The following is a 25,692-nucleotide window of genomic DNA, read 5'->3' on the forward strand; positions in this document are numbered from 1 at the left end:
TGGGTTGGGTCAGCAAGTGCTAGACCCTAACCCTAAAAGTTCATGTTAGGGTTGACCCACGGGTCAATTTGGGTCATTCCTAAAAATAATATAAAATAAAAAAATACATGAAAAAATGTCAAAATTAAAGGAATTAACCTTTATTCCAAACATAAAATAAAAAACACTTGAACATTCAACAATTCAAAGAGTAAATGACAAAAAGTAAAGACTAAATAGTAAAGATGAAAGAAAGAAAGCTTTTAAGAATACATAAATAGTCTCCATTAAACCTAACAATTGGGTCAGCGGATTGATCCCATGACCCAACTGAATTCAGATAGCTAATTATGAGACCCTAACCCTATTTTTCGGATTGGATTGGATTGGGTCAACTTTTTGCTTGGTATACCGGCTCCACTATTTGGTAACTCTAAATATTCTGCCGCCCCAATTTTATATTTTCTCTAATTTCTTCGGTAAGTATACTTGCCCAAATTAATAAAGTCAAAAACTCCTTGTAGTTGTATAAGATTCAGACATTATAACAAGAAAGTGAACAATTTTTAGATTGTATAATTGGTTAGTGGTTGGCGTCGGTTGTCTATTCAAATCTATGTACCCACCTCTCTCTAGGGTGTAGATAATATATATAGACGTTTCGTATCGGATATCATGCAAGATTAGAAAGCGAGACCAATGTAATTAAACAGCTCAAGCATCAATCCAAGTGTTTATTAAAGTTTACAAAGATTAGTTCTCACCACTGTTTTGAAAACAGGACTGGATTGGACAGAGTTGGGCGGTTCGACCCGGGAATGGTCAAACCACTAAACCATCGTGGGTCATATTTTATGGTGTATGGGGCATCAAACTGATTTTCAAAATCCATATCTGATCTGATATGCCTCATTACTTTGTATTTATTTAATTTCGATGATATTTTTCATTATTTATATATTTTTGGTTTATTTTTAGAATTCATAAATATTTTTTATTTTATTTTATTCATGATGTCATGGATATGGAATTGCTTGACCCGGATGGTTGAACTGATGATCTAAAAAATGGTGGTCAAAACGGTTTCATTTTCAGAACAGATTGGCATCCCCCACACGTCCCACGTGCACATCTCAACATACATTAGAAACAATGTCCCATAATTGTCCTGGGGAGATGTTCCTCGTACACGGTTGGGATATTCTGTGAGGCGCTGATGCGAATTCCTTTCCTGCTTATTTGACATGTTGTATTCTAGCAGGTTTGACCAGAAATTTCATAAACATTTATGATTGGTTAATTAGCTCCTCATTATGATTTGTTGGGCTATCAAATTAAAATGATCCCTCGCCTCTTGTACTTAATTAGGAAATATTGATGGTATTGCAAACAGTTTCAAACCACCTTCTTAGTCTATTACTATTAATGCAAGAAAAAGATGACGGAACTGTCCATGTCTCTATAATCTATAACTTGTCAACCCTAATCAGATCAGTTACAACTTCAAAATAATCTGGGGAAGTGGTATTTCAGATAGATGATGTATCACCTAATTCTTTGTAGGTCAAAGGTCAACATTCTGTAATCAGGACAGGATTTGTGTTAGGACTGGCTTAATTAACTAGAACTCCAATCCCAAATGCTTTAATTTGATCATGGGACACTGCCTACTGGTTCAACGGGATTGAATCAATCTGCTCCACTGGCTTAGCCCTGGGTTTTAAAACTGTTCTCATCCTTATCAGCTTCCCCAGAATGCTGACTGCACCATATATGGTATTGTGATTAGTTCATATGTCTCATTTATAAAACATTTTTGAATGTGACGCTAACAATTCCTCTGTAAAGTCAATGAGATCATGCAGTATATAAGGAGAAGAAATCCTCCCCTTTTGTTCCATAGAGACAGATCAATCCGTTGATTGAGTAGTAAACCAATCTTGATAATTGACCCAAGTCTCAAAATGAAGGCTTTGGCATTTCTGTATCTTCTGGCCTTGGGGTTTTGGACCTTAGGTGCCACGGCTGATCATATGGATGGTGAAGAGGCCGAGTCTCCTCATGGAGATCAGGGTGATTATCATCAGCAGTACCAGGGTCTAAGCTTCGATTACTACAGCAGTACGTGTCCCCAAGCTGAGACTCTTATTGCTGAAACGCTGAAGGATATAGTAAGCAAGGACATAAGAGTTCCTGCTAGGATGATAAGGATGCATTTCCATGACTGCTTTGTGAGGGTAAGTACTAAACTAATGGTAGTACACCATGATTTACTACACCGTGATTTACTTACTGTGTTAAATTCTGTAGGGCTGTGATGGATCAATTCTGCTAGACTCTACTCCAGGAAATAAAGCTGAGAAAGATGCACCCCCAAACAATCCTAGTCTCCAAGGCTTTGAAGTGATTGATAAACTTAAAGCAGTTCTGGAAGATAACTGCCCTGGAGTTGTGTCATGCGCAGATATCCTGGCATATGCAGCAAGAGAAAGTGTTTATCTGGTAAGGAGGCTTGCTTTATATATTTCCATCTTCCATGAATGATTAATTAAACACTCATGATCAGGATTCAGGAACTTATTTGCACTATTCTCATCTCATGTGGTTGTTCTGATCTGGTGATGGTTAGGCCGGTGTCGATCGTTACAGGATTCGGGGAGGTCGAAAAGATGGCAGAGTCTCAAAGGACACGGATGCTCTTGCCAACCTCTTACCTCCTTTTGCACAAGTTAGCACGCTTATACAGGGTTATGCTGCAAAAGGCCTCTCGGTTCAGGATATGGTCACCCTCTCAGGTTAAATCTCACACAATTTAACTATAAGCTTGAAATTAATTATAACAGACTCGTTCATGTCTGAACTGTTTTTGGTTGCAGGAGCTCATACTGTAGGAGTTTCACATTGTTCTTCGATCGTTGGGAGACAAGCTAACTTCAGCAATACTGGAAAGCCTGATCCCACCCTTGACCCCCATCTGGCCTCCGTACTAAGGGTTGAATGCCAGAGTAACAATGGGTCTGATAATATAGTTGTGATGGACAGATTCACACCACTGGTTCTAGACAATAAATATTACGTTGGTTTACTGCAAAACAAAGGGTTGTTTACATCCGACCAAACGTTGCTCACCATTGAAGTTACAAGGAATGAAGTAATAGAGAATGCATATAAGCCAGGTGTTTGGGAGCAGAAGTTTATTGCTTCAATGATTAAGATGGGAGAGATTGAGGTTCTAACAGGGAATCAAGGAGAGGTTAGAAAGGTGTGCAGCCGTGTCAACTAGCTTAGTTGTTTCCTGCGGATTGAAGAAGAGCTCCAAAATAATGGGAAATAAATAAATAAATTCTTTTTTTTTTTTGTGAGGAGTCATCAAGATATCAAGAATATGTTTGTTTTGTTGATAATAAGTTTGTTAATTGGGCTGTCTGTTTCTCAAAGTGAATAAGCGATTATTGGTTTGTATTTCACAGTTTTGAAAAAAAAAAAACTTCATTGATTTCAAATTTATTGGTTTTGTGGCACAAAAGCATGGCGAATTGCAAAATGGTTGGACGAGTGTTGAAGTTTGTTGACAATGGTTTTGCTCTCTCGCCTGAAGCCCGAAGGAGTTAAAAGGCGCTGTTTGGATAGTCCTTTACTTTTGTATTTTTAAAAATACCGAAGTACTAAAGTATATAAAATATTTTTATTTTGGTATTTTTGCTTTGAAAATCTATTGGATAAAATTTTTTGAAAAATATGCTTTTTAAAATAGAAGTACTGTTTGGTAAAAACACGTCCATTTATACTTTCAATGATGGTTTCCGGTGATTTTGTAGTCTAAGACCAGAGACGAACGGTTCAACTCTACCAATGGTGAATAGAGGTAGGGCCAAGAATTTTATCAAAAGGTGGTCAAGTTTACATGAAAATAAAAGCACTATTTTACCAAAAAGCCAATTTCGAACTTTTGAGGTTTTTCATACTTCAAAAAATATGAAAACAAAAAATATAAAGTATATAATATAAATGTTATATCGTGTTTTTCATACTTTTAAAAGACTATCCAAACAGGGTTAGTTTGGCTTTCATACGGTGATGATTTTCCTTTCTCAAGAACGGACTAGCTGAACCATGGGGTAGATGGTCAGAGCGGCCAGGTCCCTGATTGTCCCGAAATTTCTAATACAACTTTATGATTATGGATTCCCGATTTTACGGTCTGACCGTTTGGTCCGATCCGAGCAGAGCCTTGCAATAATGGTTTTAACTTTTAACGTTTAAGAGTAGTGCTGACATCTGTAGTGACTTGGGATATGCTGGTAAGTGATAACCGACAAGTGGTTTTCTATGGATGCTCATAAATACTGAAAAATAAAAAAATCCTATTAACCAAATTAATTAATTTGGTATTTTTGAAAAATTAAGAACCAGTTTGATTTTCAATGAACCTAAAAAAACGGAAGTTAATCAAACCAACTGGTATATGTCTATATACATATTATATAATTTTAATATATGTCATATATTATTTATGTATTATATATTTATATATGCATTATATGTAAATGTATTATATTTGTAATAATTTATTTATATTTATATACTGATTATAAAATATAAATTATAAATATAAAAATTTGCGAAATAAAAAAATCGAATCAACCAAAAACCGAAATTGGTTAATTGATCAACCGGTTGATTGGTTCGAAATTTTCAAAAACCGATAATACCGGTTCGGTAAATAAAACCGTGAGCGAATTAAGACGGTTTGATGCGGGAAAGATATCAGTTGATTGGCTACCACATTTATGATATCAGTTGATTGCTCAAAATTTGTTTAGATATCATATATTTTCCATATCAGAGTTGAACCTTTTCGAAATTGAGTTTAGTTTTTCCCGCAATCCCCAATCACAGGATTCGTGTCCATGTGCCTTCTTTCTTGACTGCAAACCCTGGTCTTGATTCTGAGGTTGAAGAGACTATCTCATCACTTCCATGAGGTCGGACTCGGGCGGTTCAGCTCTCTGAATTGAATCCCCATACAATCCCAGCTGCAGATTTAACATTAACACAATGGAAACCTATTTCATGTCGGGCCGCTCTTCTTCACCTATCCTTCGGTTTCGGCTTCTTCCTCCAAAGCTCTTTCTTCGGAGTCCTCAAGTATTGCCTCTAGTTTTGCAAGATTTTTCCTGCAATTTTCAAGCTAGGACCCAGGAAGAGAGATCCGAAGCCAGGAATCGGATGTTTATACTCGGTATGGGTTTCGTCGGGCAGTTCTTCGCCGATCAGTTGAAAAAGGACGGCTGGTAGTTTTGTCCCTAATCTCTGTGGCACCTCTTATTTGCCCTGTTTTTTTTTTTGTTATGATTTGATTAAAATATTCATTCTCTCTCCCCGACGAAATTTCAGACTACATATCTAGTTCGATTTATTTGTCGAGCTCCCGAAACATTTTTGAATTGTGATTTAATCGGTTCTTAGTCACAACTAGGGTTTGGTTCAAGTTAATTTTTTATTTTAGTGAGCTTAGGAGTTATTGTCAGCTATCAAATGGAAAGCAAAACAAGCAATGCTCCAACTTTGGAAGAGTGCTCTCTCTCTCTCTCTCTCTCGCTCGCTCTCTCTCTCTCTCTGGCATTGCATATGCCATTTGGGCGGGAGAGGTGATCTGCCCCAGTGGGCTTTAAGATCCATATCCCAGGGTCTATCCCCGGGGGCTGGGGCTTGGGAATGGGCATTGGGCTAGCCAACCAGGCCTAGGTTCTGCATTACTTTTGGGTTCGTATTTACTGGGCCGGGCCCGTAAATTACAGATAGTACCCTGTACTTTGGGGGTAGTGACATGTAAGGGGCTAAGGGCCAATATTTAGAATACTTGAACTTTCTGAAATATACACTCAAGTCCTGCACCATCCAACACCGTTAATAAGCTTTAATGTGAGTGGTAAAACGAGTAAATGGCCAAAATGCCCACTATCCACCAATTTATTTAAGATCTACCACAGCTTTGGAAAAAATAAATTAAATTAGAGAGACAATTTAGGAAGGCCTAATGGTTGTACTGTGACTGAAAGGGCAGTTATAAAATTTAATAATCTCTAAATACTATGAACTTTAGAGTGGAAGTTTCATTCATTATTTGTTTGCTTCTTTCTAATTTAAGTTAGTTTCAAACAAGTCTCCCATTTATCACTGCTACCATTTATAGAAGTAGAGACACATAGAAAGAGAGAGACTAAGACTTCATTGTTTGTTGCTAGAAAAAGGGGGCATAACCGCACAACCATTATTCCCAGTTCATTCAGCACTGAGAAAGAAAATGAAGGTTGATGCACTGACGGCTGTTGCTTAAATGCATAGTTTATTTAGATCTAAATGAAAATGGCGAAGGAAGGGCATTTTTGGGATTTTAAAATGTTTAGTGCAAGATAACTGACAGAATGCTAACAGTTAGACTTAATTGTATATTTTGAAAGTTTGGGGGTACTGAAGTGTCACATTTGAAGTTCAAGTCCTTAAGTGTCACTACCCCAAAGTACAGGGCACCTATTTAACCTAAATTAAAACCAAATAAAAAAAACTACACAGACTAACAAGAAAACAGCAAAGAAAACAGCAAGCGCCAAAGCTAAGAACTAAGAATTAGCAGCGAAATCTAGATCCCCCAAATAGTGGATCCAATCAGGACAATTAAAGCAAAAGACATCAGATTCTGAAGATTCTTTTTGCGCGAGGAAATGAGCCTAGCCATTGCAACTCCCACTAACAATCCTTTTCGATTGGACTTCTAGTGTTATTTGGTGTGTCAACTTGACAACCAATGGTTTTGAGATGTAATTCCTTTTTTTTTTCAATTTAATGAAAATTTTTCTTGATCCTTCAAAAAAAAAAAATTCCTTCAAGGAAACAAAATATCCTTTATAGACTCTTAGCCAAGAAAATACATGTGGTAACAAAAGTTAAAAAAAAATAAAGGAAAAATTGTGTGCTTTGCAAGTTTGCATTTGTCCTAATTCTTTTGTAGGAACATTGAAGAAGGATTAGCTTTCTAGAACAGATTAGTCCACAAATTTATTAATGGATAGGCCTTAGACCTAATCACCCGAGTCCACCTTGGCCGACCTTGGTTGCAAATTGGTGCCAACTTGTGGTTAGCACTTAGTAGTACTCCATGTTTGAGTATGATTTCCTTGAACAATGTGACAGTGGCCCTCCATGAAGTACAAGATCCATAGTGCTCAAGCCATGATTTGGCAATCCTCTTTGGTTTGTTAATTGATTTTCTTATCATAGATGTACCTTTAGTCATATTGATTATGTAATCTGACGTGCACTTCTACAGGATGTTTGGCATGACCGTGTTTTGTGACTGTTGTGCTGCATGAACTTGTCATGTCAGTAAAGACCCTAAAATAATCATCAAACAAATTTTTTTAATGCCCATATGTGCAAAAAAGATAACACAATGCTCCACCTTTAATATGTTTATGCATCATAATTGTTTATAACTGTATACACAACTATAATATCACATGTGTCTATACGTTGTTTCAGGTTGTCCTCTGTTGTGGCCACAATCCAAGCCCAAGCCCAGCAGAAGTAAAGGGTTAGTTGTGTTTGGGTTGATCCTGGCCCAGGACCAGACTATTCTACTTTATTGGTGTGGAAATTGTTACAGAATATGTCAGGTTGGGTCAGTCATGTCTTCTCTGCCCAGTTGAACGTCCCTAGGCCTGTCTATGTTACAAGGAATAATTGGTTCACTATCTATATTGAATTATGTACAACAACATGGTAGTAATGTTACCTTTTTATGTGGCACAGATGTCAAGATTCAGGTGTTCAGAGGTACAGGGACATGGCAATAACTAATATATGAAAAGTATAGTAAAAATTAGAAACTCAAATTGTGGAGTGGCTATTGGAGTGTACATTATGATAACTGATACCTGTTTGTGAGTGCTGAATGCCAAGGTTCTATGCTAACTTTAGCTAGGAGCTTCTTAGAGATGTTATGGAAATGTCATGCCAAGTGCTAAGTTTTGGCATAGCTAGATCCTTTAGTTTCAAGGTGTTCTAGTAACAATGCATAATAAGGTGAGTCACCATATTACTTGGCAATGGTAGTAGTGTGTAATTAAGATTGCTTTGATTGTTTTGAATTGTTGTAGATCTATGTTAGGCTTTTTGAGTGAACTTTGACTAAAATTTGTTGAGAGATTCTAGAAGTTTAGGGTAAAGACAAGGTTGAAAGAGTGTTAAATTACCGAAACTTAGTGGTGGAGGGGGATTCAAAGATGGTAATAAGTTGGCTAAAGTGCAGTGGACAAGGACAGTTATAATGAAAATGAAAATTACCGTTGGGTTGGGTTTATATAGATACACACACAATTATTCTGGGGACAGTTGTAATGAAATGAAAACGTTAGGGTTAGAAAATGCCAAGACGATATAAAGTTGGGTTGGGTTTATGCTTTGGGCAGCTCAACCAAACCCAAACCCTATGTACTACACTTGTAAGTTGTAATTTTATATACATTATATGTATTGATTCCTATATATATAAGTATTTTATACCTTATGTGAGATGGGGAGGAGAGAAGATGATCATGAAAGGTATTTTATTGTAAAATATTTTACTAAAATATGTTGTCTATGTAACAGTTGCATGTGTATGCTTGCATAAGTATGATAATGTGTCTTTGTGTATGGATTTCTAAACTTGGTAGATAAGATTCCAAAACAAACCAACCAAGTGACCAACCTGATCTCTTATGGCAGGTTTGGGTCAGGGTTGAGAACCTCTGGTTGAACACAGGGTTGGGTTAGGATTAGGGTTGAGGTTTTAAAACATTGTGTTGGACTAAAGTTGACCTGAACTTGTCTGTTCTATCCATTTGGTACTTTCATGTTTTTACTTAGGTTTTGTGGTTGTGGTTAATCTGGTATACTCACTGCAAGTGGCGTGTTCTTGTGGTATTAGTGAATCAGGATGCTACTCAGAGTGCACAAAGCAGATATGCGGACTTTATGCATGTTCTGCATTCAAGTTTCTGAGCCTAAGTCATGAGTGGCAAGTCTAACATTTTTGGTTTGTGCTTTGTAGAATTAATAGAAATCCCTATTGACCGTAATATGCATTTATTGCTATTGACTGTTGCATCTTGATGGTTCAAATTATTAGTCCTCTCTAGTCAATTAATCTTCAGTTGTTCTTTATTCAATTGGTTGTCTTCTAATTAAATTGTATAGGTTGTTGCTTTCAGTGACATGTGCTGCATTAGGGGTGGTTTCCTAGAAATATTGCTGAACAGATATAATGCAAGAAATTGACATCTTGGACCTTGAGCTGTAGGGAGGTCATAGGGACATGCACAAGTGATGCTAAGATGAAGAAACTTGAGGGAATGGGATTTGATGTCCATCTTTTTGACTCAAATGACCCAGAGTAAGTGAATTTGATGATGCAACTGCTTGCAATGGTTTTTTTCCCATATGTGATTGGGTGGTGTAATGAGTTGGGTCAGACTGGGATTGAAAATGGTAAGTCATTTTCTCATACTTATTGATGAGTTAGAACTTCTGTGATACCATACATGATTACTAGGGGTGCAACTTGGGCAGGCCTGGTTTGAGCAATTGTGAGAATTTGAAGGGACCCAGCCCAAAGGCTCAAGTCCAGTACTCCAGAAATTCTTCAAACCAGGTACCCACTCTGCACTCTTGTATTTACATGTGAAGTGACTATTTATTTCTAAGCTTGCAACTGTTCAGGATGCATATTCTATCATAATAAGAAATGCAAAAACTATAATTCTTTATATACGTGTATATGTGTGTGTATATCTATATATGTATGTACATTATGCTATATGACAGTATAATTATACAGTTTTTATTTTTGTTAAATCCTGGATTTTATACAACTCCTGAACTATCAGGGAACAGTAGTGCTTGTGTAGGAGCTTCTTGGGATAAAGGACTTTTTTTGGCTTCTTAGCTACGGTTAGTATAAGCCAATATGGCTTGTATTGTCCCATGGTAGGTCCTTCTGTTGTGCTGGGGGAGTTTGCCAATACACACATTCATATACATATATATGTAAATACAGGCACACATATTTCAGAGTCTCACAAGTTTCAAGTAATTCATGTGATTTGCAGATCCCACATCATTTGACAAAGATGATGCCATAATATGTTGTGAGATGGTTGATTTGAGCTTAGTTGTTGAGATTTTAAATTTTGTTTATTTCACTACTTTTAAATGGTTCTTCTTTCTCTGTTTTGGATGACACTTATCATGTTTTTTGTTTTTCTTTTCTTTTTTATTTTCCTGCCATTCTCTAGACTGAGAAGCCTGCATACTCTGGAATCTGCTAGTCATCTCCTTATCTCCATTCCTTCTGTTGCTGGTTTAGGTGATCCGGTAAGTTAACCAAAGGTACACTAGCTTTTGAAACAATTTTTAGATTTTATTATATGTCCTTAGTTCTGTCTAGGCACATCTATCTCTTACATTTTGATATGTTACTTAGGTGCTTCATCAGCATAAGGACCTTTTACAAAGTAGATTAAGCCATGGAAATCTTCAATGGTCGTGCTACTTGTCATCAACAAGTATGGTCTTTTAACTCTACTTTCTGATTAATTATTTGTCTGGATTTTATTTTGATTCTTAGGTTCAGTAGAATTGTGCTTCTTTAGGATCTATGAAGGCTTGTGGTTATGGTTCTAACCATAAATGCATGGTCTACATTCTAAAAAGTTTCTGTTACCATTTATATTGTGTAGCTTTTGACCTAACTCTTAATTGGTTTATTGACCATTGTGGTTGACTACACTTGATGCACCATTCGCAACCTCTTTGGTGGGTCCTGTTGGAAATTTGAAGTGATTTGGGATCAATAACTGCAACTTTCATTAATACTAAAGAGTGAATAAGAGTACAAATAAAAGAATGTAAAGAGAGATAAACCCTCTTATCTCTCCTTGAAAACCATTAATTCTTACAACTATGCTCAAAATAGTTGATTTCTCCCCACACCTTGTTTTCTAGAGCATCTGCCATGGAATTTGTGCTCCTTTTGACCCATTGTATTCATACTTCCATGTCCTTTGTAATTGTAGTGCCTCAAGAAGAGTCACAAACCATGAGGAGTTTCCAAAACCTGGGGAGCTTTCGTACATGTATGTGCACATGGGACGTACACACAAGAGATGGATACCACTTATGGCCCAAAAGCCTAAGCTATTGGGTTATGTGCCACTCTTGTATATAAGTCCCTTGCACTTCTTGTGGTTTTCCAATGTGGGACTCTTTTGTTCCTCATAACTCACATGCGCATCCCAATGCTATCCATTTGAATTTCTTCTTCTCATTGGTGTATTTCTACAAGCTTGCCTATTCAATTAGTAGCCATGCCACTACCAATTTGGACTCACCTTCAACAATTAGCTTCCTAATGTTCATTTTTTTTTCCCTTTGCACCCCTTCCATCAGTGCCATAATTTCAGCTTTTAGAGAGTCTCCCTCACTTGCTGGGTCTGAATATAATGTGATTACTTTACCCTCCTCATCCTTGAAAACTCCTACTCAAGATATTCCCAGGTTCCCCAAGCTACTTCCATTGAAGTTTAGTTTAATGCATCCTCTTTCTGGTGGAGACCTTACAACAGTGATTATAGTTCTACTGAGAGCTGAACCTGCCACTTCCACTTTCTAAGCATATCACCCAAAGAAACATGTGAAAAGGGTTCTAGAGATTTTGAGCCAATGAGCCACTCTAATTAAAATAATATCAATTATGGCTTCCTTGAGACTTTCTTTTTCCAAAAAGATCCTTGAATTTCTTTCTTCCATATTGTCCAGCTTATTGCTGCCCTTTACATCTCCACATAACTTTCCCCCTTTTTTTGGCTATGCAAATGTTGTTGGAGCAAAAGGAATTGGGACATCATTTGGAGGAATCCACCTGCACCCAAATGAGAACAACCACTCCCATATACCAACAACAAAGGGATAGGAAATCAGTAAGTGATAGAAAGCCTCACTGTTGGCTTTACACAAGATGCACCAATGAGGGGATAACTGGATAAACACCATTTCTGCTTCTTTCTTTGGAGCCAGTTATATGTATTTATTCAAATTCTAGGAGGGATCATGTTTTCAACCCGTCATTGACCATTCAAACCATCACCCAGCCATGATTCCGGGTCCTGTTTCCCTAAAACCCAAAATTTGGTCAAAATTGTTGACCTGGTCATAAACTGTCTGACCCTGGTGGTAAACCATTGATCAGTTCAACTTGGTGACCGGGTAACGAGTTGCACACTAAATGCATATGCAAACTTCTGGAAGCCATAACTTTGCGCTTAGATGCTTGATTGGGGTGATCAATTTTTTTCCGATTTTGGGTTACTTTTTGAGACCTATGCATCATAAGGCGCCAGAGGTGCCTTGCCCTGTTATTTTTGCCAAAAACTCCTTGTTTAGCCTCAAGTCCCAATTTCTTACATGTTTTTACAAATAATAAATTAAAACTGAAATAAAAATATTTTTTAAACATAAGTTAATACATATATACACATATTATATGTAGAATATAATTATACATTATTTTATTATATAATGCTGGTGTGTCACAATCTGGCCTGTTCAGCCCAGGTGGTTGACTGGTGAACCGTGAGCCGGAGGCAAAGACAATTCAGCCTCTGGGTCGGTTTTTAAAAACATTGGGAGGGATAGACTTGCACCATACCTCCGTGGCAAGAAAAGATTGCAAAGAGTTCAAGGAGGGCAGGGTTAGGTCTTTGAAGAAAGAAGCACAGGAAAAGGACCCATAAGGAGAGGGAGTTATTAATGCTACATATTCCTAATGCTCATTACCTTCATACTACACCTCTATGTGTGTGTACATTTAGAAAAAAAATAGATTAAAAGGATAGTTAGCATTAAGCTTATGAGTAAGCTGTTTAGCATGTATATATTCTTTTGCAGGTGTATATGGAGATTCTGGTGGCGCATGGGTTGATGAAGAGTAAGCTTTTTTATTTTAGGGTAAAATACAAAAACCTCCCCTGAAGTTTCTGACAATCATAAAAACCTCTCCTATAGTTTTATTTTAGCAAAAAGCTCCCCTTTATTTTTGACAAAATTAACAAATACCTCCCTTCTGTCAATGACCAAGACGGTAAACGTTAAAGAGATATCATTTTTTTTCAAAATACCTATTTTACCCTTTCTAGAACACTGTTCATCTTCTTCCTCACGACGCAAAATGGCAGAATGGCGGTGCACTCCCCCTCCAACCTTCCCTCTTCTTTAATTTCCCTCTAATTCTCTCTCTCTCTCTCCCCACCAACACGGAATAGCACTATTCATCATTCCCCTCTCTCTCATTCTTCAATCTTCATCAATGGCATCTCTGCGTCTCCTCTTTCTCTCCCTTTCTTCTTCTTTTCTCTGTCTGAGGTTTCCACACCAGATACTTTGCTCCTCCCCATTCTTCAATCTTCATCAGTGGCACTATTGATCACATACGTCTGAATTCCACTGATATCACGAACATTCTGAATTTCGGCCACCCTCACCACATCATGATAAGATGATCGCCTTATCTGTCAACCAAATCCCAATTCAGTCCCTCCCCTCCCTAATTAATCATCTCCTCAAGACTCCACCCTTAAAGAAATGAGCTCGGTAATCTGAAACAAAAGGAAAACAGACAAGGAAAAGAGTTTACTACCCACCTGAATTACTCGATGATCCTTGTGCCCTGACCCCCGGCAATAGAAGCAGAATGCATCACAGCTGCAATCGAGGCAATACATGTTGCATTTTCTCCGAGGTGCATTGCCGTGTGTTTGGAAAATGGAGAAGAATGTTGTCGACAGCAACGGTTCCAGCCATGGTGGCACCAACCTTGATCCTCGACTGGGATTTTGGCCTGAAACTTAACTCTGCAATAGGGAGCTTGAGCTAACTTCCATCTCGGATAGCAATGGTTCTTAGAGGATACAAAAGGGAGATTGGCAAGAGAAGGAGACCTTTCCAATGTGAATGTCACTTGAAGCTGAGAGAGAGAGCAACGACTTCGAATGAAACTTGCAGTGACCGGCTTTGTTTGAACGACGTTCGAAGTAGAGTTTGCGTTATAGATCTGGGGAGCCAAGATGATAAAAGACGAGGTATGTATGATGGGGGATGAGAAGGGCAATCGAAAATGGTGAGAGATAGCCGGAAATCTAAACGGAAATGCAATGGATGTGGCTATGGTGATTATCAGAGAACAATTATGGAAAGCGATTCGAAAATGGACGCCGACAGGGAAAGGAAAAGAAAGGAGGGGAAGGAGGAACAAGAAGAAAGAAAAGAGATGGAGAAGAAAGAGAGGGAGCGCAGACGAGGGGAGAAAGATGGTAGGAGAAGGCGGATTGACGTTGAGTTTGAATCCGTTGATGCAATTGTAGCGGTGGAAATGGGACTGAGAAAGGGAAAAAGGGGAAGAACAAGAAGCCGAAGAAGAAGAGAGAAGAGGAAGAGATCGGAGTTAAAGGGGGTGCCGCCGCCGCCTCTGCTTCTGGGTTCGAACGAGGAAGAAGAGGAATAGTGTTCGAGAAAGGGTAAAATAGGTATTTTGAAAAAATGATCATCTCTTTAATGTTTTCCATCTTGGTCATTGACGGAACGGAGGTATTTGTTAATTTTGTCAAAAAAAGAGGGGAGTTTTTTGTTAAAATGAAACTATAGGGGAGGTTTTTATGATTGTCAGAAATTTCAAGGGAGGTTTTTGTATTTTACCCTTTATTTTAACAAGTTTTTGCATGCTAATTGTAACAGGAGCTGCATAGATCTCATGTATAGTGTATGGTTTTATGTAGTCATCCCACAAACCCTACTAGTGAGTCCGCCAAAGCAAGAGTGGCTGCTGAGAGGGGGTGGTTGAAGTTGGGCCATGATCTTGGTATTTCTGCACAAGTATTTCGGCTTGGGGGTATATATGGCCCTGGAAGAAGGTCTACATTATAAATTTATTTTAAAAGCGTTTGTTATTTTATTATTGCCTAGAAATTGTTGTCTGTACCTTAATTTTGCTCATTTGCAAGGAAATTCAGTGGATATTGGGTTCTTATAGAAACCATTCACTATGTATTAATTTTAGTTCTATCTGCTGAAATTAATTATGGCTTTTATCTTTACATTTACCTTCTCTTTCTTTTGTGTGTGTGTATGTGTGTGTGTGTGTGTGGGTGGGGGGGGGGGAGGGAGAGGAGAGGGTAGGGCCGGTAAGCATTTAGGAGTTAATAGATCACGGGATATTGGATATTTGGGAGGGAATTTGGGTTTGGCTAATTTAAGGATTTAAGGTTCAAAAAGGATGATTAGAAGATACAAAAAAACTGGATTAAATTTGGGAGTACAGGTTCAGGTTTAAGAAGCGAATGAAAATTTGATCATGCCAAGAGAATGGGCTAAATCTTCTTAAACAGGGCAAAAGGACTTGAGATAAGATAACAAAGGGAGCTGCTGATAGGGGTTGGATTTCTCTAGAAGTTTTAAGCAACTTCTGATGGGGATTGTTACTAGCATATCAATATATGGGTTCCTGTGGGTGGAACAGTTCTATGGATATGTGTTCATGAAACCACAGGCTACTTGTTTCCTGAAATTTCAGTCCAAAATCCAGAGCTTTAATCAATAAACAGCTTAAGATAAACAATTAAATCAATCACAGCAGCCAAGAATGCTAAAGGAAAGAAAATAGTAAGAGGAAATCAAATAGATAAAATCACCCTAAAGGTTCAAGGAATCATTTCTCTGAGTTGGCAATCCATGCAACCAGCTATGGCCAGTAATAGGAAGTTCCAAAGTTAATTTACAAACTAAAATAAAGAGGTAAAACAGTGGGATATATAGAGAAAAGCAAGACTTGTTTCAGGACACTTAAATAAATTAGCCAGTGGCCACAGTGCACATGCATTGCACATGTAAATTGAAGGATAACCGAGTAATACAGTAAAAGTTGGAATATATAGTAGTTTATTAATTTATTTTGTAAAAGGGAGTAGAAAATTTTCAACTAAAGAGGCAACTCCTCTTCCATATGTAAGCCATAGAAAAATTTCATTTGGACAGGCTGGGGTTTAGTCTTCCACATCTTTGTGAGGTTTTAGAAACCTTGGTGTTGAGAATTTGGTGGTTGGATCATTCAAAAAAAAGAAAAAAAGTATTCGATGGTTGGACTTTGGTAGTGATTTCAAGTGTTCCTTTTTTTTTTTTTTTAATTCTTGGGCTGTAAGGCAGACCTTGGAGATTTCTCCCCATGCTTAAATTGGTTTGGTACTTAGCATCTAGGTTGAACTGAACATTTCATTCTCTATGAAATCAAGGTTGAAAACAAGCTGAAGAGAAACTTGGCAAAAGCTGGGATTGAGGAAGATGTGGATTTGCCTACATACTTTTTTCATTCTGTGCTGCCTTTGTATATCTGGACTTACAATTCAACTTCATACACAAGTCTTTCCCTTTTCTCCAATCTTCTTTTCTTTAATAAAAAAGAGAAGTCAATTTATCACTGGCCTCAATAAAGTAAAATAAAACAAAAATAAACTGGATAAATTTGGTCAGTGTCTTCTAGTTCACTTGTATTGAGCATTCCACCTCATAGATCATGGGTTGCTTCAATAGACTGTCACACCAATTGTTTTTCGGCTGATTAGTGGCCATACTAACTAATTATGATCTACTGAAAATTTGGCACACCTATTCATTAATTATGGTTTCCCTGTAGTGCTTTGGACACCATACTCAGGCAAGAATCTTTGTCAAAAGGTCAGAAGATGAGGGAGGCTAGAAGATATACGTCCAGAGTCCACATTGCTGATATTTGTCAAGCACTGAAGGCTAGTATTAACATGCCAACATCTGGGTATGTTTCACTTTCCCCATGAAACTAAGATTGGTTTCTGCAGAATTGCATCCTATGCCTGCTAAGAAATTCATCTCAAGAATTCACAACACTTGTCACCACTGAAACTAGCATGATATGGTAAATGTGGACATTCTTGTCAATGACAACCAAACAATTGAGCATGCTTAGTGTACTCAGGCCAACATGATATGGTATCAATACTAACATGAAAACTACATGATTGCTTTTATAGTAGATCTTTAAATGTTTTCTCCCTACTCTTAACAATTAGGTATTTAAGTTTAACAAAATTTACCTTAAGAAATGACGTATAGAAGTTGTGTTGAAATTGATTTTGTAGCCAATATAAGCCAACAAGTAAAAGAATATGTCAACATCTTTGATAGGATACTGTATAGTCTGTATTTGTGGCTGTCTGTTGGGTTTTGGAAACGAGCTATACCAGTGTTTGAATTGGCATCTGTATCTGGGAATCTTAGATTCATATTAAAAGCTGAGTAGAACTGAAAATACCGCATTATTTAGAAGGTTTTAAGTTTTGAAGGACAAATGCTGTCATCATGAGAGCTTTGTCCGGATTTCCAGCTAATTTGGGCCAATGATAGAATTATGTTCTACAGTTTGTCAAACAACTATCAGGATCCTTGGGAAGATTCTACAGCTGTACACCAAATGAGAACCTAAATTACTGCTTCTATCTGCCAGGGGACTGGTGACGTTGTCACGTAAACCTTAGAAACATAATTGGCAAAAGCTTGGGATGGGACAACAGGACGTATAAAACAGTCTTTTTTAGGCTTCACGGGGCTACACTACAGTTGGTGGCCCGTCCCCCCAGTGGCAATGGGATTTGATCCCAAAACTTCCCAATAGAGCCACTATTAATTGAATTCGCATCGGCGCCACACAGCTAACCCCACCTGTCAACTGTGTATTGGGAAATGGGAACATCTCCCAATGACAAGTAGGGAAGATGTTCCTATTGCATGCTGAGATATGCCTGCGGGGCACCAATTAGAACTCTCATCAGTCTACCGCGGCATGATTGTTTGCAGTGCCCAAGGATTTGGACTCACCATTGAATGACTCTGGAGATTAGTTGGACCAAATGTGTGTCTTAAACATGCCTGCATCCTTTTGCTTTTACGTACACATTTGATAGCATAGAAAAGTCACATGGAGAGTGGTCAGTGGTGGTATTCATTTCTTGTCTGGGCAGTTTTTTCTTGGACCCATCTATTAGTACTTTGATCGTCTAATCATGTTGTAGAAGTATAGAGTTATGATGACCCCACGCCCAAGACGTCATTGATTCTTGGGCAGCTGGGCCTTCGAGATGAAGTTATGTATTTCTTTTGTTGTATCAATGCCTTTCCGGTATCATACTATCATATATTGCCACTTTTCTATGTCAACGTAGTCTTTGTTAAGTTGAAAGTTGAAACATATTTCACTTTTTAACCTTTTGTAAGTTTATGACCGCTGAATTTTCGTTCCTTTATAAAATAAGAAACTGGAAATGACATGGTTAGTAGGCCAGGCACCTTGTACATGCCCTCGGTTCACGGTATTTTGAACTAGTAGCTGTTTGCAATCCTTCGTTGATTTGCATGTGAGCTGTTGGTAGTTTGCTCGCATTTTCAAATATCATTTTGTAACCATTTTCAGGAGAATATATAATATTGTTGATGACGATCCAGCCCCACGCTTGGAAGTATTTGCATTTGCACAGGCCTTGATTGAAAAAAGATGTCCGACATGGATGAAACAAGGCCCAGCTCATGAGGTGAAGAACGTACCCGCTAAGAAGAAAGTTACAACTGAGAAGAAAACCATCGGGGGAGAAAAAAGAGTATCCAACGCTCGTTTGAAGGATGAATTAGGAGTAAGGCTTCTCTATCCAAGCTACAGGTCTGGGCTGCAGAGTATTATGGACTACATGGAGAACTCATTTCCAAATTTTACATAGTCTTGTCCATCAACCACGCATTCTATCAATTCACATCTCCGCCCCACAGCACATCCCCGCCATGTATTGGGAGCATCTCCCAATGATAACACACGAACCGATGATGATGTTCTCAATACACGTGGGGATGTGCTGTGGGGGCGTTGTGGGGTGGACATGTTAACTCGTGCTTATGTTTTATATTGGATGCCAGAGTGGCTTGACTCAGACCAGTTGCAGCTTAAGTTATCTCCAAACCGTTTATGTTTGTTTATTTTCATATAAGATATATATTTTTTGTTTATAATGTATAATATTTTGATCATTTTAGTTTATTAACAACTTGGGTTGTATTTGGTGCCATTGATGTTTTACCTGAAAGGCTGAAACGATTACAAATTGATAATGAATCGCTTCAGCTATTTTAAGTAAAAACAGCAATGGTACACAAGTGTTATTTTAATATTTGATGCCTAAATGTTTCAGGCAAAAACAAGAACGGTGCCGCCGAACACAACCTTAGTGTTATTCAATATTTGATTACAATATGAATTTGATTTGAATTCAATTTAAGTATGATGGATAGGATTCAATTCAGGTCCAAATATAAACAAATCGAATTTCAATCCACATATTTCCGATCCTTTGCAACACTATCGGACATCATCTGACTATTGTTATTTAAGCCATTTGAGTTGGCTGACCATGGACCAACAGGTTTTCCATTTTTGCTCAGTTTGGGCCAAAACTAGCCACATACATTAAGGGCGTGGCAATATTCAAAACCATTAAGTTTAAGCCTACAAATACTACAAATTATTAAGTTTTCTATAATGGTGACGCAGATTGAATGACACCTGAGTGCGCCACAGCACCAAAAGGTCCGAAACACCAAATGATGATGCCATGATGCCACACAAGGGCTGCGAACCGATTGCTCGGTACCTTTCACATGGAATTCATTATTGATTTTGGGCATTACATGCTTGAACCATCTCTTAAATATATAAACATTCACACAAATGCATCATCATGCAAAGAGTGTTTTTAGTTTTTTTTTTTTTGTTTTACTACTGATACGAAAAAGGTATCATGCCGATTGCTGAAGTTGGGATTCAAAGTATGTATGATAGAAATAGCCCACCACAAAAATTAAAAATTTAAAAGATGTGAACAGGGTTTAAAATATCGGAAATGCTGTGTATCGGAAAGGCAAATTTAAGAGACGTATTGGGATATGCATGGATATGGACGAAAAATTAAGATACACATAGAAACACATGGAAATACTATAAATACTTTAATAAATCATAAATAAACATCAATATCACTAAATATAAAACTTAACTGAGCTATTTATACATAAAAATCACGTGTTTTAATGGATTTTATGAAAAGACCTTATAATCAACAAATGGGAACAAAAACATACTATTTAATAAAGTATTTAATTCAGTTCCAATCTTTCAAGTTCCAACTTCAAATTTTAAATCTATTATAATTTACAAATTCAACATTTGAATCCCAATATGATTTTTACAACCTTACATGAATCACATAAAAATTCAATTATTATATAAATTATCCAATTTTAAGTGTTAATGTGTTAGTAAAAGAATTTTCAATTGTTATCTAATACAAGTATCCAATAAAACAAATAATAATTGTTTTCATATTTTTTAGGCCACAATTATATTTACATTCAAATTATGGATTATCATGTGAAATATATCAATGCATTTTATTCTGTTTTTTTTAAATATTACAAAAAATTCTTTTTAATTGTTTTAAACATTTTACCAAGTGTTATCTAATCCAATTAAACAATTAAAAATTGTTGAATCGAATAATTATGTAAAATTTGTAATTATTGAATCAAACAATTTCAGTATTTTTTAAATAATTATTTTACATGTTTTATTCTAAAAATTAAACAAATATTTTTTTGAATGGCTTCATGGACATCTATTATTTTTATCTTAAAATTAATAATTATTATGCATGTTTCATTCTAAAAACTAAATAATTATTTATTTTTATTCAAATAATTATTGCATGTTTTATTCTAAAAATTAAAAAAAGTAAATATGTAACAGAAAAATGGAATGGATTTATGGACATAATAGATGAAATACTTATTTTGACATGTTTCATTCCAAAAACTAAACAATTATTTATTTTTATCCAAATAATTATTTTGCATGTTTTATTCTAAAAATTAAACTAAATTTAAAAAGTAAATATGTAACAAAAAAATTGAATGGGTTTATGGACATAATAGACCATCCATATATTTATTATTATAATTTAAATCATAACAAAAAATTAGAGAAACAAATAAATATTTATAATATAAAAAAAAACAAGTTAAAATTTTCACATGATATTTTAATATATTGATGTCAATCTTAGATCTACAACATACTCAACCTATAGGGTTAGATCACATAAAATTAAAGAAATTATCTATATATTATATATTATTCCAAAAAATAAAAAAAACTAAAAAAATCATTTATTTAGAAGAAATTTCAATTGATCTTTGGACATAGTAGATCATCTATAAATCTGCAACATAATCAATTTTTAGAGGTAGATCACAACAAAAATCTAAAATTTTCATTTCTTTCAGATTTTTTACTATTCTGGAATTTCTTCAAATAAATATTCACAAAAATCTACATATAGGAGCAAAATAAGTGAGATATTTGCACAAGAATAGCATATCAACATACAAAGATGTTTCTAAGCATCCAAACTAAAAAAACACAAAAACATTGGCTGAGATTGTAAAAAAAAATTGAAAAAAAAACGTATTTCCACTAATTTTTTAACAATTTTGAAAAACTTATTAGATCTTATAAATTTGTGGATGTTTTGGTGAACTTTGGCTAGATTTCAATCTCTAAGAATGGTATGAAGGTTTCTAGAGGATTTGGGGAAAAAAGAGGGCTTTCGAATGAAGTTTTTTTTTTTCACAATAAAAGCACATTGTATTGGCCGATACAACAGCGAAACAATCTGATACTCACTGAAACATTACCGATACGGCCATGATACACTTCCGGCATGATGAAAAGGAACAGTACTAAGGAATTGGTACCATTCCCCATGCCGGAACCTCAAAGATACGAAACGTATCAGCCGATATGGGCCGATACATAACGAAATTTTGAACCTTGGATGGGAGAGTCAAGGTTTTTACATGCTCACAAGCATATTGATACTTTAAACCTTTGATTATACCCGAGGATCAAAATATCAATGCGCATGGTATGGGTGCGTATAGGGGGTATCATGTCCATATCCAGGGTCATGAAGATGCATAAATATACCGATCAAGATGAGTTTGGGGGTTTTCAAAGTTTGGGAAGATGCCTCTGATCCCTCTCACTCTCAGTTGTTAAAATGCCGAGAGTAGAAAAAAGGGTAGGACTATCGGTTTGTATCAATACAACTGTTACAAATCAATAGTCAACTGCTACGAACTATTACAAACAAATACTTAACTGTTAAAAAACATTACTCAACGTCTCAACCATTACAAGCCAATACTCAATTGATACAAACCATACTAATCTATATTCAACTATTACAACCAAAACAAAATTGATATAAATGGTTACAAACCAATATACTAAACCATCACAAACAATACTCAATTGTCACAATTCCCTTCTCATCCATTACAAACTGATACTTACCGAGTACCGACCCTTACTCAACAATTACAAACCATACTCGACCATCACAAACAATACTTACGTAGTACCGACCCTTAATTGTTACTGAAGAGGGCAGATTTGCCCCTCCAATGACATTATGACACCTGGCACTTACAGGCAACTCGCCTGTGAGCTTACCACTTACAAGCAGCTCGCCACAGGCAGTTCGTCACTTCACAGACAGCTTGCTTCCCAGTCAGATCGACTACCGCGTGATAATTCCAAGGATCACACCACCGTACCCCGCATTTTACAGGATTATGACTTGTAACGGCTATATTAGCTCACCCACTCCCCGATTTAGGCGAAAATGGGCAACCCTACTAGTTGGTGGCTTTATCCCCACCTAACACGAAAACAGATCCCATCACAGCAAGAATCCAGGAACTGCTCCACCAAACCCACGAGGACTCCAATATATAAAGGCCTCACCCCCCAGGGGCGAGAAGAGGTGAAGGTAATATCAGCCCTCTAGCTCTCCCATTCTCTAATATCATCTTCAACTCACAACTAAGTGCTGACTTAGCCATTGGAGTGACCTCGCCAGGTAAACCTCCCCCCCGGGTTCTCTGATTCATCTCTTGTAGGTTCCTCAGTTCCCGTCATTGCTGGTAGCCAGATCACCTCCAATTGGGAACAGTTGGATTGTGTTACATCATTTGGCGTCGTCTGTGGGAATTACGCTACAAAAAGCTAAGTTCTCATCCTACAAAAAGCTAAGTCCTCTTCTCCCAAAAAGCTAAGTCCTCACTTTTTAGAAACTGAAGCTCTCGTTTTATAGTTCCCATTTTTTTATGAACTCAAAGACTATGCAGGGAGCTAACAGACTAAGCAGCTCTACCAATTTTACTTTTAATTCAGATAAAACCACATCAATCCTCTTTGCGATGTCCCCTCTACAAAGATGAGCTCTTCATGGCTTCTGCGGGAGTTGGCGGCCAACAGACTACATGGGCGCCCTTGCTGGTCGAGCCTTCCAAGGCTCCTGTATGAGCTGACGACCTAAAGTTAGTAGTGTTGCCCCCGAAGGTCGAGCTCCTAGTAGCTTCTTGTAGGAGTGGGTGACCGGCATTACAAGGCTGATGCAGTGCAATCATAGCTCTAAGGCGCCCACCGGGTGGCCTGGCACATGCGCCGACCCGGCAGCCTGGCCTAGGCGCAAACTAACAAACTGATAAAAGACTTCCTCATCACATAAGACCTAGTCACCTCTTCGACATGGGTGAACTAGTCCTAGTCTCCTCCTTGGCAAAGGCACTTAAGACCCAGTCGCCTCCTCGGCATGGGCACTTAAGACCCAATCGCCTCTTCGGCATGGGCGAGCTAATCCCAATCGCCTCCTCGGCATGGGCGAGCTAATCCCAGTTGCCTCCTTAGCATGGGCACTTAAGACCCAGTCACCTCTTCAACATGGGTGAGCTAGTCCCAGTCGCCTCCTTGGCATGGACACTTAAGACCCAGTGGCCTCTTCGGCATTGGTGACCTAGTCCTAGTCGCCTCTTCAACATGGGCGAATTAGTCCAAGTCGCCTCCTCGGCATGGGCACTTAAGACCCAATCGCCTCTTCGGCATGGGCGAGCTAATCCCAGTTGCCTCCTTAGCATGGGCACTTAAGACCCGGTCACCTCTTCAACATGGGTGAGCTAGTCCCAGTCGCCTCCTTGGCATGGACACTTAAGACCCAGTGGCCTCTTCGGCATTGGTGACCTAGTCCTAGTCGCCTCTTCGACATGGGTGAATTAGTCAAAGTTGCCTCTTTGGCATGAGCACTTAAGACACAATCGCCTCTTCGACATGGACAAAATCAACAAGAGTGGACTATAAATCGCTCCTAGAGCCCAAGGGATAAAGTACCGAACTGGCAGAAACATCGGCACCTTACAGGCAACTCACTTCCAAGCAACTCCCAGATCCTAAGGAATTGAATCAACACTTATGAGCTCATCGAATTCCGAGCCAAAAGGAGAAATCTACTCCATTCGCTGAGTTACTTTCAGCTTGGGAGTGGGGGACAAATGATGAGGGCGAATTTGGCCCTCCAATGACATTATGACACCTGGCACTTACAGGCAACTCGTCATAGGCAACTTGCCACAAGTAGTTCGCCACTTCACAGGCAACTCGCTTCCCAGTCAGACCGACCGCCGCGTGATAATTCTAAGGATCTCACCACTGTACCCCGCATTTTACAGGATTATGACTTGTAACAACTATATTAGCTCACACACTCCCCGATTTTGGCGAAAATGGGCAATCTTACCGGTTGATGGCTTTATCCCCACTTAACACGAAAACAAATCCCATCACAATGGAAATCCAGGAACTACTCCACCAAACCCACGAGGACTCCAGTATATAAAGGCCTCACCCCCCAGGGGTGAGAAGAGGTGAAGGTAATATCAGCCCTCTAGCTCTCCCATTCTCTAATATCATCTTTAACTCACAACTAGGTGCTAACTTAACCATCGGAGTGACATCGTCGGGTAAACCCCTATGGGTTCTCTGATTTATCTCTTGTAGGTTCCTCAGTTCCCGTCGTTGCTGGTAGCCAGATCACCTCCAGCTGGGAGGAGCTAGATTGCATTACATCAGTTACAAATCCATACTAAACCATTACAAATTAATATCAATTGTTACAAACCAATATATACATGCCTATTTCAAATTTGAACTACCTTATTAGCTAAAAGTCTCTGAACTATTTCTATCAACCTTTTCTTATTAATATAACATTAACAAAAAATAAAAAAATAAAATAGTTAATGATTGTAGAAATTAATAGTTCTTCTTGATTTAGGCATTTTTTTAATTCTTCTACTATTTCCCAACGTTTCCTTGATGCATTCTAGTAGTCCACACTTCACATAATCTATTGAAACATATGTTTCTTGTCTATAGTTATCCAAAACGAGGGCATTTATCAAAAAAAAAAATCAGGTTCAATTTTATTAATATAATTTTTAGGTTCGAGTTTCCCTAGGGTATGTCCAAAACATAGCTCAACATGTTTCTTAAACCCATCCTACTGATACTCTTTGCATTTCAGCTACTTTTGAACCTTGCCTAAGACAAATTTCCTAATATTATCTGACATTTTAAGAATAAAACAAGCAGTGCCA

General features: G+C 37.6%; 2 protein-coding genes across 2 annotated transcripts; both read left to right on the top strand.

The window, feature by feature from the left end:
- The first annotated feature begins 1,943 nt into the window (after positions 1 to 1,943).
- LOC148850804 (peroxidase 5-like) lies at positions 1,944 to 3,295 on the top strand. Its single transcript, XM_088943547.1, has 4 exons — positions 1,944 to 2,216; positions 2,290 to 2,481; positions 2,609 to 2,774; positions 2,856 to 3,295. Exons 1-4 carry the CDS (start codon positions 1,944 to 1,946, stop codon positions 3,260 to 3,262), a joined length of 1,038 nt encoding a protein of 345 aa, XP_088799673.1. The 3' UTR covers positions 3,263 to 3,295.
- Positions 3,296 to 4,754: 1,459 nt separating this feature from the next.
- LOC148850805 (NAD(P)-binding Rossmann-fold superfamily protein) lies at positions 4,755 to 19,424 on the top strand. Its single transcript, XM_088947886.1, has 8 exons — positions 4,755 to 5,273; positions 9,323 to 9,415; positions 10,317 to 10,395; positions 10,505 to 10,586; positions 12,967 to 13,006; positions 14,850 to 14,984; positions 16,760 to 16,897; positions 18,569 to 19,424. Exons 1-8 carry the CDS (start codon positions 5,038 to 5,040, stop codon positions 18,867 to 18,869), a joined length of 1,104 nt encoding a protein of 367 aa, XP_088804012.1. The 5' UTR covers positions 4,755 to 5,037; the 3' UTR covers positions 18,870 to 19,424.
- Positions 19,425 to 25,692: the final 6,268 nt, after the last annotated feature.

Source organism: Nelumbo lutea, chromosome 5 (assembly GCF_056320005.1).
Source record: "Nelumbo lutea isolate HS-2025 chromosome 5, American lotus-T2T, whole genome shotgun sequence".
Taxonomy (NCBI): domain Eukaryota; kingdom Viridiplantae; phylum Streptophyta; class Magnoliopsida; order Proteales; family Nelumbonaceae; genus Nelumbo; species Nelumbo lutea.